Source organism: Panthera leo, chromosome D4 (assembly GCF_018350215.1).
Source record: "Panthera leo isolate Ple1 chromosome D4, P.leo_Ple1_pat1.1, whole genome shotgun sequence".
In the NCBI taxonomy this organism is placed as follows: Eukaryota; Metazoa; Chordata; class Mammalia; order Carnivora; family Felidae; genus Panthera; species Panthera leo.
The window spans coordinates 69,629,522-69,648,142 of record NC_056691.1 but is presented as its reverse complement, the minus strand read 5'-3'; the positions used below and the strand labels follow the sequence as shown (position 1 = coordinate 69,648,142).

General features: G+C 41.5%; 1 protein-coding gene across 1 annotated transcript in view; it reads left to right on the top strand.

The window, feature by feature from the left end:
* Positions 1-13,618, top strand: part of TMEM245 (transmembrane protein 245) — a 97,719-nt gene extending 84,101 nt beyond the window's left edge. Inside the window, exon 17 of the mRNA XM_042912380.1 lies at positions 11,759-13,618. Within this exon, the coding sequence (XP_042768314.1) occupies positions 11,759-11,804 (46 nt within the window). The 3' untranslated portion in view covers positions 11,805-13,618. The remainder of the gene's footprint in view (positions 1-11,758) is intronic.
* The last annotated feature ends 5,003 nt before the right edge of the window (positions 13,619-18,621 follow it).

Below are 18,621 nucleotides of genomic sequence, written 5' to 3'. Positions count from 1 at the left end.
ATTATAATGTAATGTAAATTGTAATTTAAAATTTTCCCCTGATTGTGTCAAAATTTAAAAAAATTATTTTTAAAGTTTATTTTTATTTGAGAGCACAAGCCGGGGAGGGGCAGAGAGAGGGGGAGAGAAAGAATCTCAAGCAGGCTCCGTGCTGTCAGCACAGAGCCCTACACTGAGTCCTCATCTGACAAACTGAGATCACGACCTGAGCCAAGATCAAGAGTTGACAATTAGCCAACTGAGCCACCCAGGTGCAGTTAAAAAACAAAACAAAACAAAAACCTTTTTATTCAGGCATGTCTTACATGAGCTGAGATGCACATCTTAAATATACAACTTGAGGGGCGCCTGGGTGGCTCAGTCGGTTGGGCGGCCGACTTCAGCCAGGTCACGATCTCGCGGTCCGTGAGTTCGAGCCCCGCGTCAGGCTCTGGGCTGATGGCTCGGAGCCTGGAGCCTGTTTCCGATTCTGTGTCTCCCTCTCTCTCTGCCCCTCCCCCGTTCATGCTCTGTCTCTCTCTGTCCCAAAAATAAAAAAAAAAAAAAAAACAAAAAACGTTGAAAAAAAAAATATACAACTTGATGGGATGATTTTTTTCATATACGTATACCCATATAAGCATGGGTATTAAGATATAGAGTATTAAGATACAGAGTATTTACTCCAAAAGCCTTCCCCATACAACCTCTCAGTCGGACCCCTTCTCTGCTTATAATCTGACCACTACACCCTCTCAGTCAGACCCCTTCTCTGCTTATAATCTGACCACTGTCACCTTAGATTGGCTTTGCCTGTTTTTGAACTTCACGTAAAAGGAGTCATGTCCTAAGTATTTGGGAGTCAGGCATCTTTTGCTCACCACTGTGTCTATGGCATCCACCCACATTGTTGCACGTCAAGGTCATTCTTTATTATTGCCACCTGGTATTCCAGTATACGAATAGACCACAATTTATTCATTGCAGTATTGATGGACATTTGCGTAGCTTCCAGTTTCTATTCTGAACCTGTCTTGTAGTACGTGTGTCCTGATAGACATGTGTACTTCATTTGTGTATATACCAAGAAGAGGAAGGGCGAAGTGCACAGCTCGTTTAACTTTAGTGAATACTTGTTAAGCAGTTTTTCTTTGTGTATGTACCAGAAATCACATGTTAACAACCAAAAGGTAAGGTAAACTTTTAACAGTGCAAAAAAGTAAGAAGTCTCAGAATATAGGATTTTAACTTTTCAGAGACTATACTACATTGTCCTTCTTATTCTCAACTGGAAAATATTTTTTTCCTGCCATTAGGTGTTCTAGTGTAATCGAGGAGTCATTAACAAGTTGATTCTGAAAAAATATTTACTGAAACTATCTTTTTATTTAAAATTCTTTAGAGACCTGGTTCTGCTCATTTTGTGTTGTGTTGTATGTTGTGAAGAAGACGTGGTCCTTTAACTCAGAACAGGTAGAATATAGTTTCTGAATTAGACCCAGTTGGTTAGAGGGCCATTTTAGCTAATGCAAGGCACCTACTTGATGGCAGGGAAAAAATCCATTTCCTTAAAAAGAATAAAAGGAGAGGCACTTACGCAGTTGTAACAAAAGCCATTTTGAAGGTGGTGACACTATGATACCCATTTCTGCCTTTGCCTCTTACAGGCAAGTATGTGGATACCTGAGAAACCAGTGGACAGTTGCTTGAAAGCAATAAAGAGCACATGATAACTGGAACCCTACTCCTTGGGTGTCCATACAAAAAACAGAGAGAACATTGGTTGATCAATATTTTGCTGTTATTTTATTTATTTATGTTTTTAAACGTGAGTAATTAAGTATATACAGTGTATACAGTGTAGTCTGGCTTTGGGAGTAGATTCCTGTGATTCATCACTTATATACAACACCTAGCGCTCATCCCAATGAGTGCCCTCCTCAATGCCCATCACCCATTTTCCCCACCCCCCACCCTTAGTTCTCTGTATGTAAGAGTCTCTTACAGTTTGCCTCCTCTCTGTTTGTAACTTACTTTTCTTTCCCTTCCCCTATGGTCTTCTGTTAAATTTGTCAAATTCCACAAATGAGTGAAAACATAGGATGTGTGTCTTTCTCTGACTGACTTATTTCACTTAGCATAATACCCTCCAGTGAAGGGTGAATTCCAGTGAATTTTCCAGTGAAAATTCTTTTTCATTGCTGCGTAGTATTCCATTGTGTGTGTGCATCTGTGTGCATGTGCACGCACACACATATATACACACCGCATCTTTAAAAAAATTTTTTTACTGTTTATTTTTGAGAGACAAAGTGTCACATCTTTTTAAAACAATTTTTTTAATGTTTTTTTTTTTTTATTTTTGAGAGACAAAGCGTGAGTGGGAGAGGGGCAGAGAGAGAGGGAGACACAGAATCCAAAGTAGGCTCCAGGCTCTGAGCTGTCAGCATAGAACCCGATGTGGTACTCAAACCCATGAACCATGAGATCATGACCTGAGCCGAAGTCGGACGCTCAACTGACTGAGCCACCCAGGTGCCCCCACATCTTCTTTATTCATTCACCAGTTGATGGACATTTGGGTTTTGCTGTTATTTTAGAAAAACTTACAGTGATTCAAAGTTAGTAAAGCAGGAGTTGGTTTTTAAGGTGAAACAAAAGAAACTAATATAAATTCTTCCAGAGACAAATGACCTCTTTCCCCTTCTCCCTTTTGAAGGCAGTATGTTGTCACTTAGGTGAAGTGGGGGTTGAAAAATATAGCGTGAGGGCTTTTATAGTCTTCATCTTTTTTTTTTCCTTAGAAATTACGTATACGTGTAGCTGAAAAGGTCAAAAATTTCTACAAAGCTTGTTGCGAAAAATATCCTTTGCCTTTTCCCTTTCCCTTCTTCTCTGAGAAGAACCACTTTTTGACTTTTTTGATTTGATTTTTTTCTCCATATCTTGAAATAGAATCTTTATTTCTTGATTTTTTTTCATGAATAGGCATTTTCTTTTTATTTCCCAGTTAGAAGGTGAAAAATTAGCTCTTTTACCACCACCCTCCCACTATTGAACCGTGATACTGGTTTGATCAGTATTTGGCCCTTAAATTATTATGACCGTAAATTATATTCCTGTTTGAACCTTCTTGTATATTCTGTATTTCCTTACTTTATACAACTTTTTGCTTTTCTTTGCGTTATAAAGGTCCTGTTTTTTGTTGACTTTGTTTTCTGAGTACTCCTAACTAGCCTCAAGCTATGTGCCGGCTGTTTGCATCTCCTCGCTCAGGATATTAGTTGCAATGAGTATGCTACGAGCTTTTTCTTCCTGGTAAAGTCTCTGCTGGAGCCTTCTCATCTGCTCCAGTGGATGCCGGCTGCCCTTTCGCCTACTCTTCAGCTATCAGCTGTCATTCCCTCAGTTCTCCCCTGTGTTGGAATGCTTACTTCCTGTATAATTTCCCATATCATTTTCTTTCCTGATTTATTTCCTTTTTGTTGGAGCACAGCCTCCTATAGATTTTTGGGAAAGAATGCATAGGAAATGAGTTTTGGTGATGATATAGGACTGGAAAGTTTTCTCTTAAGGCTGTACTTAATAGCTTGCCTCGGTTTAGAATTTTATGTTTGAAAATTTTTACCTTTAGACTTTCTGTCTATTTCTTCATTGTGTTCTGGCTTCCATGGTTGTTAAAAGTCTGAAGCCATTCTGATTCCTGGTTCTTTGTAATTTATTTGAAAACCGATAGGATGCTCTTATTTTATTTTACTTTTTTTTGTTGGTGTTCGGATTGGTGCTGGATGAGACCTTTAAAATTGGAAACTTATGTTCTGTAGTCCTAAAGTTTTTCTTGAATTATTTGATCTGTGATTTCCTTCTCGCCCTTTCAGAAACTTATTTTGATGTTGAGTCTTATTCACTGGTCATCTAATTTTCTTATCTCTGCTGTTTTTCCATTTCTGATTCTTTGCTTCCATTTTCTGGGTGATTTCTTCAACTTTATTTTCCAATCCCTCCATAGAGATTTCCATTCTTACCACATTTTTTTTTTTCAGACTGGTTTATTGAGGTGTTATTTACATAGGTAAAATCTACCTTTTTAGGATTCAGGTATTTATTAGTGTGTGTGTGTGTGTGTGTGTGTGTGTGTGTGTGATGCATAGTAAATTACCACTAAGTTAGTGGCTTAAAACAACATACATTTATTATATTAAAGTTTTCATGGGTTGGCAGTCCGGGCACAGGGTGGCCGAATTGTCTGCTTCGGCTCTGACAGGGCTGCGGTCAAGGTGTCAGCTGGAGCTGGGGTTTCATCCCTGGGCTGGGTTTCAAGCTTGCTTCTTGTTGGCAGAGTTCATTTTCTTGCAGGTGTAGAACTGAGACTTGGCAGCTATCCATAGGCAGTTTCCTAACATGGCTGTTTGCGTCTTCGAGGCCAACAGAAGAGCATTTTCCTGGCTTCTCTTTCTGACCACTAAGACTCCTTTTTATTTTTTTTAAATTTTTTTTCCAATGTTTGTTTATTTTTGAGACACAGAGAGACAGAGCATGAACAGGGGAGGGCCAGAGAGAGAGGGAGACACAGAATCAGAAGCCGGCTCCAGGCTCCGAGCTGTCAGCAGAGAGCCCGACGCAGGGCTCGAACTCACAGACCGTGAGATCATGACCTGAGCCGAAGTTGGACGCTTAACCGACTGAGCCACCCCGGTGCCCCTAAGACTCCTTTTTAAAGAGTTTGCCTGAATAGGTGTGGCCCACCCAGTATGCTCTGCTTTTGATTAATTTTTTTAATCCTTTTCTTATTTTTTAAGTTTATTTACTTATTTTTGAGAGAGAGAGAGAGAGCACAAGCAGGGGAAGGACAGAGAGAAGGAGAGACAGAATCCCAAGCATTTTCTGCCAGTGATAGGGGCAGTTGGTTGGCCAGGTGGAGGTAGGTGAGGATATTGGAGCAGTGGAGTCGTGCTGCTTTTTAAACAGACTTGAAGACAGTTCTGCTGTATTTAGCCCCACCTAACACCACTTCCGGAAGTTTACTTGGTATCACCAGTTCCTGAGCCTCATGAGAGATTTTATGGAATAAGTCAAATAGTTTCCTGGCTTTTTCCACTACTGGTCTAGGATCAGCTTTTAGGGTATGCTGGGTCAGAGCAGTTGTCCCACCTGCTTTCCATCTTCTAAAAGTTTATTGCTCTTGGGGCACCTGGATGGCTCAGTCAAAGCTTCCCGACTCTTGCTTTTCAGCTCAGGTCATGATCTTCGGTTTATGGAATTGAATCCCTCATCGGGCTCTGTGCCGACAGCATGGAACCTGCTTGGGATTCTCTTTCTCTCTCTCTCTCCCTCTCAAAATAAATAAACAAACATTAAAAATAAATAAATATGCTTTAAAGGTTTATTGCTCTTACCTCTTGTATTCTCTTAAAATTTTTTTTTCCAGATAAATTTATGCCTTAAAAAAATTACCTTTACTGGCATTTTAATAGGGTTTTGAGAGGGCCTGAAGGAAACATGAATTCCAAACCTCACCCTTCAGTGGGAAGTCTAAAGGAGACCTTAAACAGTAGCAAACATCACCTCTGCTGACACTTGCTGGGATGAAGTTCTGTGGTAAAACTTTACGTGTGTGATTTTATTTAATCTGTCCAGTGTTCACATATGAGGTTAGGAGCTGTAGGTTTCCATGTTTTATAGATGAGGGAATCAAGACTTAGAGAGGTTAGCTTGCCCCTAGTCACATAGCTAAAAAGCAGGTGAGCTGGTACCTTTGAACCAATGATCTTTCTCTTCCTTCTTGAGCCATCCTCCACCCTTCCACCAGAACAAATGTTCCCGTTTCCTACCTCGGGGAATGCTATACTCCACTTCCATATGTCAGTTTGTGGTCATTCTTCCTGCTCCCCGTCTCCTCAGTCACCACCCTTACCAAGTCCTGTCTCCTTTCCCTCAGATCTCTTCTTCTTCTGTGTCTGAGGCCCTGAGAGAACGCCTGTATGGCAGCAGCTCAGACAGCACGAGGAAACATGTCAGGATCAGATCATGTAGGGTCTTGCAAGCCACGTCAAGGACTTTGATCTTCCTCCTAAAACCAACGGGAGGCCATTTTTGTGGCCATGCCCCTGGTCTGACCTGGGCGCAGCTGCTGCGTTTCTCACCCGGACTGTGTGGTCATCGTGGTCTCTAACCAGTCTCCCAGCCTCCTCTCTCACGGTTCTCTAGTTCCTTCACACTGCAGCTCACTTGTTCTCTTTCAAACGCAAGCGTATCTGATCACAATACTCACTTACCAAAAATGGCCTCCCGTTGGTTTTAGGAGGAAGATCAAAGTCCTTGACGTGGCTTGCAAGATCCTGCATGACCTGATCCTGACATGTTTGTTCTTGCTGTCTGAGCTGCTGCCACACTGGCGTTCTCTCAGGGCCTCAGACACAGCAGGCTTGCTGCGGTGCGATAGCAGAGGCTGGATGGTGACATTTCATTAGGCAGACATACCTTCTGTTTGCAGAGGCAGGCCATGGCAGCTGACGGTACCCATCTGCGAGACTGCTTCTGTGTACTCCCATCTGTCTTCAGACGGATCGACAACTATCCACCTAAGGAAGAACGAAGGGGGGAGGGCCCCCTTTCTTTGATCTTCAGTGTTGATAGTGGTGTTTGCAGTATGATGGGGGTGGATGTCACAGACACCGCACAGTGTAAGGCTCCCAACTATTTTGCCTTGATTCAGTAATTCGAGCACATCACCTCCTCTGTTCTCTGTCGACACTGGGTCTGTCTGGGAGGTGTGGGGGAGGGCAAAAACTCTCCTGCAGTCATGTGTCTTACAGTACTTCCTTGACTTTTAGACAGGATATTCAGATTTGCTTTGATATATTTTACTCCTACCAAAAACTGAGCAGCAAAACCTGCAAGAAGGAAGTAGGAACATATCCCAGGGACTCCTCCAGGAATGCTGTTCTCTGTATTAAGGTTTTCCTTCCCTCTGTCACATCATGACAGTACGGAGTGCGACGCTGGAATGTGGTCCTTTAGGAACTCAACTTAATCTTTCACTAGCAGGAGTTATTAGTAGCCCATTGCTGTTTTCAGAAGCATTCTTTTAATCAGAGTGTGAATATCTTTCATAGTTTAATTTCCGAAGTTAAATCAAAAATGAGTGTCGTGTTGTAAAAGAAATCATTTAGTAATTAAACTAAGGTTTAACGCGTCCAACTTTACAGAACAAGAAGTTTTTTTTTTTTCCTTGTCTTTGCAAAATGAGCTACGAAGGTGTTCTCCAAAAAGTATCACCACTGCCACAGACCTTTACGTTAACGTTCAGAATATCAGCTGGAGTGCCCCTCACTCCCTGTCATGCTAGTTTGGGCTGACGAGGAAAGAAAGAGAATTGAAGGAGGGAAGGGACGTACTTGGCTCACGCTCTGTTCACTGGTGCCTCTCCTTTGCTTTTGTCACTTGAAAACATCCTGAATCCTCTCATTCCTCTGTATTTCCAGTGGTATCACCCAGTGCTGGGCTTACTCAGTAGCCTCTCCACTGGTCCCTGCACTCTGCTCTGTAGTGCAGCCTCTCTGGTTTTCCTTTCTTCTTCTTTTTTTTTAATAATTTTTTTTTATTTTTGAGAGAGAGAGAGAGTGCAAGCAGGGGAGGGGCAGAGAGACAGGGAGACACAGAATCCGAAGCAGGCTCCAGGCTCCAAGCTGTTAGCACAGAGCCCGACGGAAGGCTCGAACTCATGAGCTGCGAGATCATGACCTGAGGTGAAGTCGGACGCTTAGCCTCCTGAGCCACCCAGGTGCCCCGCCTCTCTGGTTTTTCTGAGGCATACATGTTATGTATGTCTACTGATAAAATTCCCACAGTAGCTTCCATGGCCTTCAAGATAGAGTGGGGACTTTAGGTTGGCCCATCAGACTTCCTTCCTGCCTTCTGTCTATATCTGTAGACTCTTCTCCCTCTCCACTGCCATACTGAACTTGTTTTAGTTCTCTGAAGTCATTGTCATCTTTGCACATGTTTTCCCTCTTTGTAAAGAATACCACACCCTTTCCAGCCAAGCCCGGTACCGTGGCCTGTCCTCAGAGTACTCTTCTTCTGAGAAACATTGCCAGAACTCTCTGGGCTAGGTAAGATGTCCCTGCTTCATGGTCTCCTCACCCCACAGCATCTTGTACTTATCCTCTTGGAACTTAACACACATTATATTTGTGTAGGTTTAATTAATTGTCTTTCCTAGTCGCCAGGAAACTTTCTCAAAGTAGGCCCTATGTCTCATCTGTTTGCCACCCTTTTACCATTCTTAGCATGACGTCCGGCACATAGAAAATGCCCAGTGAACATTTGGTGAATTCATAGGTTAGTGAAACCAAGAACAGATCAGATAAAAAGATTTTTGCAATATCACCTTGAGGCTGATAAAGAAAGATGGAACACAGTGAAGCCCAGCCTTAGAGCTGTGTTCCAAATTAGTTGGAAAGGAAGGGATGTGCATAATAGTGATGACATGTGCTCTGTCACACGATTGTGTACCTGTGTGCTAAGTGAGAGTTTAGGAAATAGACACTCAGCTATGCCAGGCCAACTAAGTCAGTTAAAGCTTTTTATTTTTAAATGTCCAAAATTTATTCTGTACTTCTAGGAAGAAAGGAGTCAACAGCTCTTGAGATGTTAAATCAGAACAAGTTTAAACATTTACATAAAGGAATTTTTAAAAATCTCACTGAAACTTTGAGGGAGGAAGATTCAGAAACATTTTCAAGGAGCCAGGGATTGTAAATGAGAAATCACACCACACAGTCTCCATTGCCATTAAAGGACCTGTAAAATGTTAATAGCAGTCTCTGTCCCTCCAGGCACATGTCCTGTTCTGCATTTCTTGCTCTTATATGAGAAATCTTACCACTGTAGTTTTTTTTTTTTTTTTTTTTTTAAGTTTGTTTATTTTGAGAGAAAGATTGCACAAGCAGGGGAGGGGCAGAGAGGGAGGGAGAGAGAGTATCCCAAGCAGGCTCTGTACTGTCAGTGCAGAGCCTGACTCAGGGCTCTGTCTCACGAACCTTGAGATCATGATCTGAGCGAAAAATCCAGAGTCAGACACTTAACTGACTGAGCCACCCAGGCGCCCCCACCACTGTAGTTCTTAGCATAATGATCCTTATGGTTTGGAAAAGAATATTGTATTTAGATGATTGAGTAGGACTCTTCTAGAAATACTGTCAATGCAGTATTCTCCCTTTGTTTCTTCCTACTCTAGGAAGTTCAAGTTTAATGAGCCCTGCTGATTAGTTAGCTCAACGCCTCTCAATGAGGACCGAAATAAATCATTTCTTTGTTGCTAGATTAGAGAGTTTGTTTTCCGAGATATACAGGTTTGTTGAATATCAGTGTTCTGTAGGCTTCTACCCCCTACCCTCACGCACACACTCCCCTACCATCACCACTCAAAACATCTAGAGAAGATAGAATGTTGAGTTAGAAAACTGTAGATAACTTTTCTCAGCTTGCTTCACTTTGTTTTCTTTTTTCTGGGTCCTTTTGGAGGCCTTCTTGGCCTGAGGGCTGAACTGAATAGTAGGTATAAATTTCAAGGTTACAGCTAAGCTTACTTGTCAACAGAAAGCAGTCACCAGGCCAACCACACTCTTAATCTTATTTCATGCATCTTTGCCCTGAGGCAGAAATTTCCATTCACAATTTAGAGGAGTTGAACAGAGATTCAAATTTGCAGGTATCTTAGAAATGTGAAAAGATGTCACAGGATGAATTTAGAAACCTGTTTGTTGCATATTGCCTTTTAATATTGGCCAGTTTTGGGTTATTGGTTTTAAAGATTTTCCAGGGGTCCCTAAATTGAGTACTATTTATGAAATTCATGTCATCTGAGACAGCTTGTAGACAACTGTACGCAAATGTAGGAACACAAATTTAGGTGAGATTGTGAAAAATAGACACATAGTCAGCTAGGGGCAGTGGTTGGGGGGGTGGGCGGGGGGGGGGGGGGGGGCATGAGTTTTGCTCCCATCAGGAGATACTTGACAATGTATAGAGACATTTTGATTGTCACAAGTTCAGATAGAGGCAGCAATGGTGCTAAACATCTGAATAGTGCACAGAAATGTTGATGGTGCTGCTGTTGAGAAACCCCAATTTGATGTGCGGAGAGATAGTAACACATATAAAATCTGTGTGTATATAAATCTTTGTTTTGGGGGATTTCATTCAGAGTGTAAAAAATATTTAAGGAAACAAAATTCATTCCAATTTTTTGACCTGCCAGCATATATTTAACATTGTGAGTTTGGCCACGACACATGCAAACCCTTTCAAAGCCATAGCCTGGAAGCTTGTCCACTCCTCAGAGCTGTTCCTTTGGAAGCGGAGCTGTGCTAGTTAGGGGTGCGTGTTGGAGGGATGAGGGGTTAGGGCGCCCACCGGTGAGGCAGCCTGGAGATAACAGAGCATCCTTGAATGTAATCTCTCTTCTCTAAGATTCTACCTGTGCCCTCTTGATTCTGAAGTACTTCGTAGCTCGTGCTAGAGTGTTAGTCTTTACCTCTGCTCCACCCCGCTGGCCCTCCTCATTGTGTGAAAAGAACATTGAGAAAACAAAGGAATAAGGCAAAAGGGGTAAGAGAGGTGGCATGAATGTGGAACTGAAGCCGAAGTTCAGATTATTTGCTTTATGTATCTGCACCCAATGACAACTTCTTGTCATCTTTTGTTTCTACAACTGAATTGGTCTCTGAATTTTTTGGAATAGTTTCCTTACAGTCTACTTTGGGTCCATTTGTAATGAGAACATTGAGTAATCTGTTTACAGTAACCAACACTTGGTTATAGGTATGAAAATAAAATGGGCTTTATTCGACGGATAAACTAAGACGGTTCAACATATTACAGTGATGTGGCTGCAAATTGATATAACTTGGAGACTTGAGAATTGTTCTGAAAAATGTAAACATTTTAACTTAACTATTTTTCTGAGTTCCTAGTTGGTGATTATGTTGTAAAGGAGCAACATCACTTGTGCCTGAAAGGGTGATACATGTGTGCTTTGTCTCTTTATCATTTAAGATAGATTTGACTGTATGTAAGCAGAAAAACAAAAAGCGAGAAACCCCACCGTCAACAGAACTCAAAATAACAGTGACTTAGAACTGTGAGCCAAAGGTTTATTTCTTAGGCAAAAGAAGCCAGAGGTAGGCAGTCTGGGGCTCGTATGACTGTCCCACAAACATTTAGTCTTGAATCCTGTTCTGCCAGCCTTGGCATGAGGTCTTTTCGTGTAAGATGGGTTCTTGAGCACATCATTGATAAACTCTGACCTGGCTACTGCAGATACAGACCTGACTGGGTGACATCCTTCTAGCCTGGGCATGTAAATGATGGAGCAGAGGTGAGCTAGCTACAGCAGTCCTGAGGTCAGCACCTTGGATATGTAGCAGGCCACATCCAGCCAGACCAGATATTAGGAGTCTGGGGAAATCATCTTGGAAGGGAGACCATGGACCCAGCAACAAACTAGAGTTCTTGTTACCAAAAACAGAGATAACTAGCAGACTTTGAAGTAATACTCAGTGAAAGTCCTAGCAAAAAATAGTGACTGTCTGACCTCGTCAGGGCTCTCCGGTTATAAAAATAAGATATTGTTCTATGGTAACTAACTACTGGTTGGATACTGTTTTGGTTTTGTTTTGTTTTGTTTTTTCATGTATCTCTTTGGTTTTATTCCCCCCCCCCCCCATCCCTTTTCCAAAAGCAGAACTAATCGTTCTCCTCTTTTCTCCTTCAGGACTTTTCATGATATTTCTGAGGATCTGAAATCTTCAGTAGACTGACATGGTTTCCCCCGCAGTGATTTCTGTAGGAGGCTCCGTCTTGATAGTGAGTTCAGCTCAGCTGTGGCCTTCTGTCCTTTCATCCGTGCCTAGCAAGCAGAGCCCGGAAAAGAAGCAGAACCCTCCTGGCCTTCCCTACAGAATGCCTGGACAAGAGAGAGCTCGCTGTGGGGTGCTTTCCATTTTAAAGCACGGCTTTAGAGCTCAGAATTGTGGTTTGCTCACTTAATTGTTGCTAGGATGGCTTGAAGAGTTTCGATTTATACACTGGTACCATGGCTTGAAGTTTCCCACTTTGGTTATCTATATTATTATAATATGTATTTATAAAGTTATTTCAAGAGCCCTAAACTACCTGCTGTTAAAAGTATTTACAGTGTAATTTTCTCCTGCTTTAAGGAATCTGTTCTTAAACTTTTCTATGGTCGTCACTTTTTAATGAAGAGGGTTTTCACTTTTGAATTTGCAGTTTCTTGAGCAGGAAAAAGGAGTCGTCTTCCCTTCTTCCACCGTGTATGGTCCCCTTTGTAAGAAAGAACAAATCTTAAGTGTAAGACGGGGTGGCTTATTTGAATGTCAGTTAGTTGTGTGTTACAGCCATAGGAGACACAGAAAGACTGTCTCTGCCCCCCCCACCCCCCCTTCTCTTCCTTCCATCCACCATTACACTATGACCAACTTTCTAAAACTTGGTTGACCACTTTGAAGTAAAATACTGATTAAGCTGCTATTAATGGTAACAGTATGACAGAATTCACATTGTGGTTCAGTTTTTCTTTCCAGATACTTTAAGTGAAAAATCTCAGGAGTAGCAGTTCTCTGAGTTGTTGAATGTATCCCTGTTTGCTTATTTGAAATTCTGCCAATTAGTTACTTATTAGCAGTAGAATGTTACATTTATGTAGTATTTTTCCATCACTTAGCACAGTGCCTTGCACATAAGACTCTAGATGAAGGCTTGTTGAATTATGACTTTTTTAAGTATCTCAGATATCACAATAACCAGCATAGCGCTTTATATCTTACAAGTCGTTTTGCGCATATTTTTTCACAGCCACTCCCCATCAGCTTTCATGTAGCTTTATATTATTTTAGAACTGTTTCATACAGACGGGGAAACTAAGGTTCAGAAAAATTTAGTAAGATTTTTACCTCAAATCTTTCTGACTTGATAGTCTGCAGACCGTGCTGTACTGTAACATTTCTTCCAGTATCTTCCACAGTTTTCCTAGTGTTTGTCCTACAGTTAATGACAAGGCTGGGACTGGAACCTGGCTCTTAGCTCTGTGCCCTTTCCACTGTATAATGCAATCATTAGGCTCTTTATCTGTCCCCAAGGGAATATGGAGGAGAAAGGGTTCCTAAGTATCAAAGACCTCCCTTTGGAAAACGAAGGTGGAAGTCTTTTTTTTTTTTTTTTTTTTTTTTTTCTAAAACATTGTCTCCCTAAAGCATAGTTAATAATAATTAGCTTAAATTTATTCTGATATTACTTAAGAAATTAGGTCCATCTAGGAAAGAGGCTACTGTGAGGGCTTGACTTTATACACTAGACTACATGCAGGTCTCTTATTTTTACTGTCACAATCTGATGTTACACTGAGTGTTCCTTTGGCCACTAACTGACTTCTGCTTTTCTTCAGTCATTTGTTCAGGAAAACTTGTCAAGAGTTTGCCAGCTCTGGTTCCCATGCCAAGTACTGTACGGGGTGCCACAGGCAATCATAAGAAGCCCTTCTCTCACCTTGAATCTTGGCCACATCATGTGCGTTACTAAAATTGAAATTTTTGCATTAAAAGGCTTAAAGAAATCATATTTGTTTTTGTTAATTGTATGCTGGTTAAGTTTATAGCTATAGTTGGCACATAGTCAAAAGAGAGAAGTATTATATACACAGTGAGTTTCATCTGCATATACAAATTATGTTCCTCTAAAGTGTTTTTAGCTGTATGAAGTGTTACGGAAAAAACTAACCTTGAGCTAATGTGTGGCTGTTGCTGGTCATAATTACTGGTATAAATACCAGGATCAAAGAAGGGAACTTAGAGCCCTAAGACAAGATTTTAGAGCTGCCAAAATTGACAATGACATCATATCACCTGAAATATCAGGAGCAGAGGTACCCCCAGAGTGCTACACAGTCCTCATCAGGAGACTGGAACTGCCCCAGTGCTCCAGCGACCGCGTAATGACTCAGAAAGTCAGCCAGCTCTAGGACGTCTTCCTGGAACCCCCAAACAGAGAAACACATCTCTTTGGATATAGTGAAGAGGGTTTACAGAAGTTTCACAGGACACAGATCACGTGGTGTGAAAAGGGGCGAGTCTCGAGCTCTGGTCTCAGAAATGACGTGTCCCCGATTCTCAGTTAGGGTTTGTCCCAGAAAAAGTCTCCCTAGGAGCGGACAGTGCATTGATGAAGTGGCTTCTGTAAAAACGGATCCAGAAATCTTACCACAATGTCTTACATTTATTTTATAGCTTCATTAAAGATTAGTTTTAAGTTCATATTCACTAGTTCAGTTGTAAACCAAATCAGGGGATGGGAGAAAATGAAAGTCTCCACACAGATGTGCTCCTCTCTTTTCTGAGAAAGAATAAGGTATAGGGTTTTTAGCATAAACTCCATGCCCTATAAATTCTTCTTCGGTTCCAAAATTCCTGTCACATTCTCTGTTCCTGGAAGTGATCTCTTGTCAGACTGCCTGAGATACAAGTCTTATTTATGTTTAAATTTGTGAGGATTCCTAACACTCTCTTCCATTAGAGGTAGTTAGCTGGCAGAATTTTCCTGTGACTTGTGACACTGGTGTAGACGGACTCTTGACAAGGTCAAGAAGTGTAATGGAGGCTTGCTGTATTTAAACTCAGAACCTTTGGAAATAGCAGCTGCATATTCCAGTTAAAGGGTGGCTAAAGGGCTTGCAGCTGAGGTCCTCTGGCTAATGTTGGTCTTAAATACCCATTGTGACCCTAATCCTACCCCTAGTTCCCACATTGGTTGCATTTAGTGCTTCAGGATGTGTCACTACTGGGCAAGAGATACTCAGAGATTCAGGCCATGAAGGGTTTGATTAGAGCAAAGGAATTTTAGTGAGCTATCCAGGGCTCTCAACCTCAGGGTTTATAGGAAAAACCCCTTCATAACTTCCCATCCTCTGGTCCTGACTGGCAGTTTCCTCTCTTGGTCTTTCGAGACCCTTACAAGAGTATTATAGTAGGCATTTCACATTGGAAATAGCCTATGGCAGTATATTTCCAAGTGTTAGTTCCAGCTAAGAGCAAGTACTTTATTTTATTTTTATTTTTATTTTTTTAACATTTATTTTTGAGACAGAGAGAGAGAGAGCATGAACAGGGGAGGGTCAGAGAAAGAGGGAGACACAGAATCTGAAACAGGCTCCAGGCTCTGAGCTGTCAGCACAGAGCTCGACGCGGGGCTCGAACCCATGGACTGCGAGATCATGACCTGAGCCGAAGTCGGACGCTTAACCGACTGAGCCACCCAGGTGCCCCCAAGTACTTGATTTTTTATTCATTTTTTGTCCTTACACAATTGCCATCAAAATATATTCATTAATTGAGGACCTGCAAAAATATGCACATGGTAACTGAAACCACTGAGCAGTTATTTTTTGACAGTTTAAAAATAATCAAAAGAATTGTAAATCAAGATGTTCTCTCTACTAGAGTCATAAAAATTCTGTGCCAGAATGGGCCTTCTATAATTAGGTGATCCTGTCATTTTTCTAGGGGAGAAAAATCCATAGGCTTTTCTAGCACAGAGCTAGTAACAATTCTGAGTAGAATGCGGTTCTTTTGTCTCTCTTTTTTTTAATGTTTATTTACTTTTCAGAGAGTGAGTGGGGAGGGGCAGAGAGAGAGGGAGACAGAATTCCACGCAGGCTCTGCACAGACAGCAGAGAGCCCGATGCAGGGCTCGAACCCACAAACTGTGAGATCATGACCTAAGCTGAAGTCAGACCCTTAACCTACTGAGTCACCCAGGTGCCCCCAGTGTTTTGTTTTGTTTTGTTTTGTTTTTCTCTTAGCCCATGTTCTACTTCTCTTCCCTTTCCCTTTTGGTTGAGCAGCTTTTGGAAAAACGTGTTCCTTATGGCAGTAGTTCCAAGGGATGTTATTAGATGTTATAAGAAGTGTATATGAAGGGAAGGGACTCTATGGTCAATTAAAATTGAGGAATTCTGAGTTTGTTTCCTTTCGGTGGGACTTCCTAGAGTTTTTAAACCTGCTGTTAAATATTGTGAATTTATGAGGGGACAAAGACTTTACTAGACTTACTTGACCTTAAACTGCTCCCCTGCCCTCCCCCTCTTAGCAGAGCTTCTCCAAGGACTTCTTGTCCTTTGGGAAACATGGCTTTCGAGGAAGTTTACAGCTCTTTTAGGAGACATCCTTAATGGAAACCCTGAATGGTAAATCTATTACCATGGTTCCATGTAAACTGTAATAAATCTCAGAGTTTAATGAGATACCAGAAAGAAAACATATTTGCTGTTCAGAGCTATACATAAAGTATAGAGATTCTTTTCCACCTATTATGGTGTGTAAAATCAGTATTTGTGTTTAGTTTTGCAAGTTTTTCAAGAATCTATTAATGTGCAAATATAGTGGTGGTGTATTGATATTACATTTTAATAATGCTTTTGTATGTCACTTTATAGTTTTCAGACTGCTTTCATAACAACCCTGTGAGATAGGCAGGTGTTAAGTATTATTGAATGAGGCATTGGAGGCTCAGAAAGGTTTTTTTTTGTGATTTTTCCCTTAAGTTTATACCACAAAATTATGGAGCCAGAATTCACTTGCAGAACTTCTGACTCCAAGTCCAGAGTTCTTTCCTCCACACCTGGTTTCTTATTTTAATTCTTGCTTTATATCTTAAAATGAAAGGTGTGGAAGTGAATCTTCAAATAACATGTTGGCTTATTATCAAATCCTATTTCTTTTTTTTTTTTTTTTTGCAGTGGCCCAGAAAGTGTAACTCTTATTATAGCTATCCCAAAGAAGATCCTTTTTCTGTCCTTTGTAGTGCCCCTTGTTTGGGTGACTGGAGGATATTTCAGATACCATTTGATTTTAAAACCAAGACTGGGTGTATAGTTGTAATTGCCTATTTAACTTTTGGAAAGGTATCATCTCTGCATTCTCAGGCAAAGTAGAGATGGTTTGAAGGCAAAAAGAGTTTGTTCAAATACAATACATATTCTTTATTCTCACACAGAGCCTACTTCTTAGCTTTAACTTGCTTTGACAACCTACTGATGTAACTTCTTTGTACATGTGAAATATTTATATTTTGAAATAAAATTACTAGTGTTAAATGAATCAGGTGGTAAACTTAGTCTCATTTCTGTTGAGAAATTTGATCTTCAGTGAAGTGAAACTTTCACGAATACATCTGTCTCTTACTTAGGCCTTAAATATTTTCCTTTGGCACCAATGCCTACACTGAATTTTTATGTAATATGGGCAACTTACATAAGGGAAGATGTGTCTGGAGAGTGGATGCTGGGCACCTTAAAGAGGTGAAAAGGTCCAACGCTGAGGCTGGAGCCCTCAGTGCACTCGTGAAGGTGGCCTGGTAAGGTAAGTGGCTGGGGAGTAAGAATCCGAGGAAAAGCTGGTTAAAGGAACTGCACATTTTGCATGAAGAAAACAAGCCCATGTTAATGGCTATCTTCAACAGCAAAGATAAACGTGCAGCACTGGCAGATGGAGTTGAACCCCCACATGGGAAGCACATTTCAACAAGTGCTTGCGAAGGAGCCTCTGACACTTGGGGCTGGTGGTATTCTGCTCATCAATCTGACATCGATGGAGAAATGATCCTGGCAAAAGTGAAAGGGTGGACTCACCAGCCTCGGATTATTTTCTACTCTGCTAGTTGCTTATTGGCAGATAGGCTAGTTCACAAATATTTCTCCATGCTTCTCAGTCTATTGCTTGAGCCTAGGACCCCTTCACTGGGTGTGTTTCTGACAGCTGCCTTTTTGGCTTTGCTTCTGGAACTCCTGAGGAAAGGGGTGTTCAGCCCTCCCTCCCATCTGATCATGCGGGGGCTCCCGGATAGCTTTACCTTTAAGTGAGTTTAACCAGGAATATACACTAATGGTCTTTTTTTTTTTTTTTTTTGAGAGAGCACCCACAAGTAGGGGAGAAGGGCAGGGGGAAGGGGGAGGGAGGAAGAGAGGGAGAGAGAGTATCTTAAGCAGGGTCCAGGCTCAGCCCAGAGCCCCACATGGGGCTTGATCTCATGATCCTGGGATCACAACCCGAACCAAAATCAAGAGTCAGAGCCTCAACCAACTGAGCTGACCGATCTTTTCAGTCAATAAACAGCTATTAGGAAACTGCTCTGGCGTAGCCCTAGGAAAAGTAATTCTGAAAAGTAGTTTTAAAATGTAAAAGTGTTGAACAGTAGATGAAGCTTCCCATATGCTCTAGTTAATTTCCTTTTGAAAAGTAGCCTGAAAGATACCCAAATCACTGTCTCCTTGCCAAGTACCCAGGTACTCCTTAAGACTGCATCATCATATGTTTCATGCTCAATCGAGCCCAAATTATGAGAAAGGGTCAGAAGGGGAGCAGGGGGAAATGGGACCTTCCGGAGAAGCTCCAGAAAGACGCTTTACCGGTAGAATTCCTGTCTCAGGGTAGAAGACCCTTCCTACGCACCTGACTGTGGTTCTGCTCTACCAGTTAGCTCAGCTTCCATAAGTCATCGTGGGAATCGGAGTTAGAACCAGTCACCTATCAGGAGGACGAAACGCTTTGCTAGGGACGATTGTCCTTG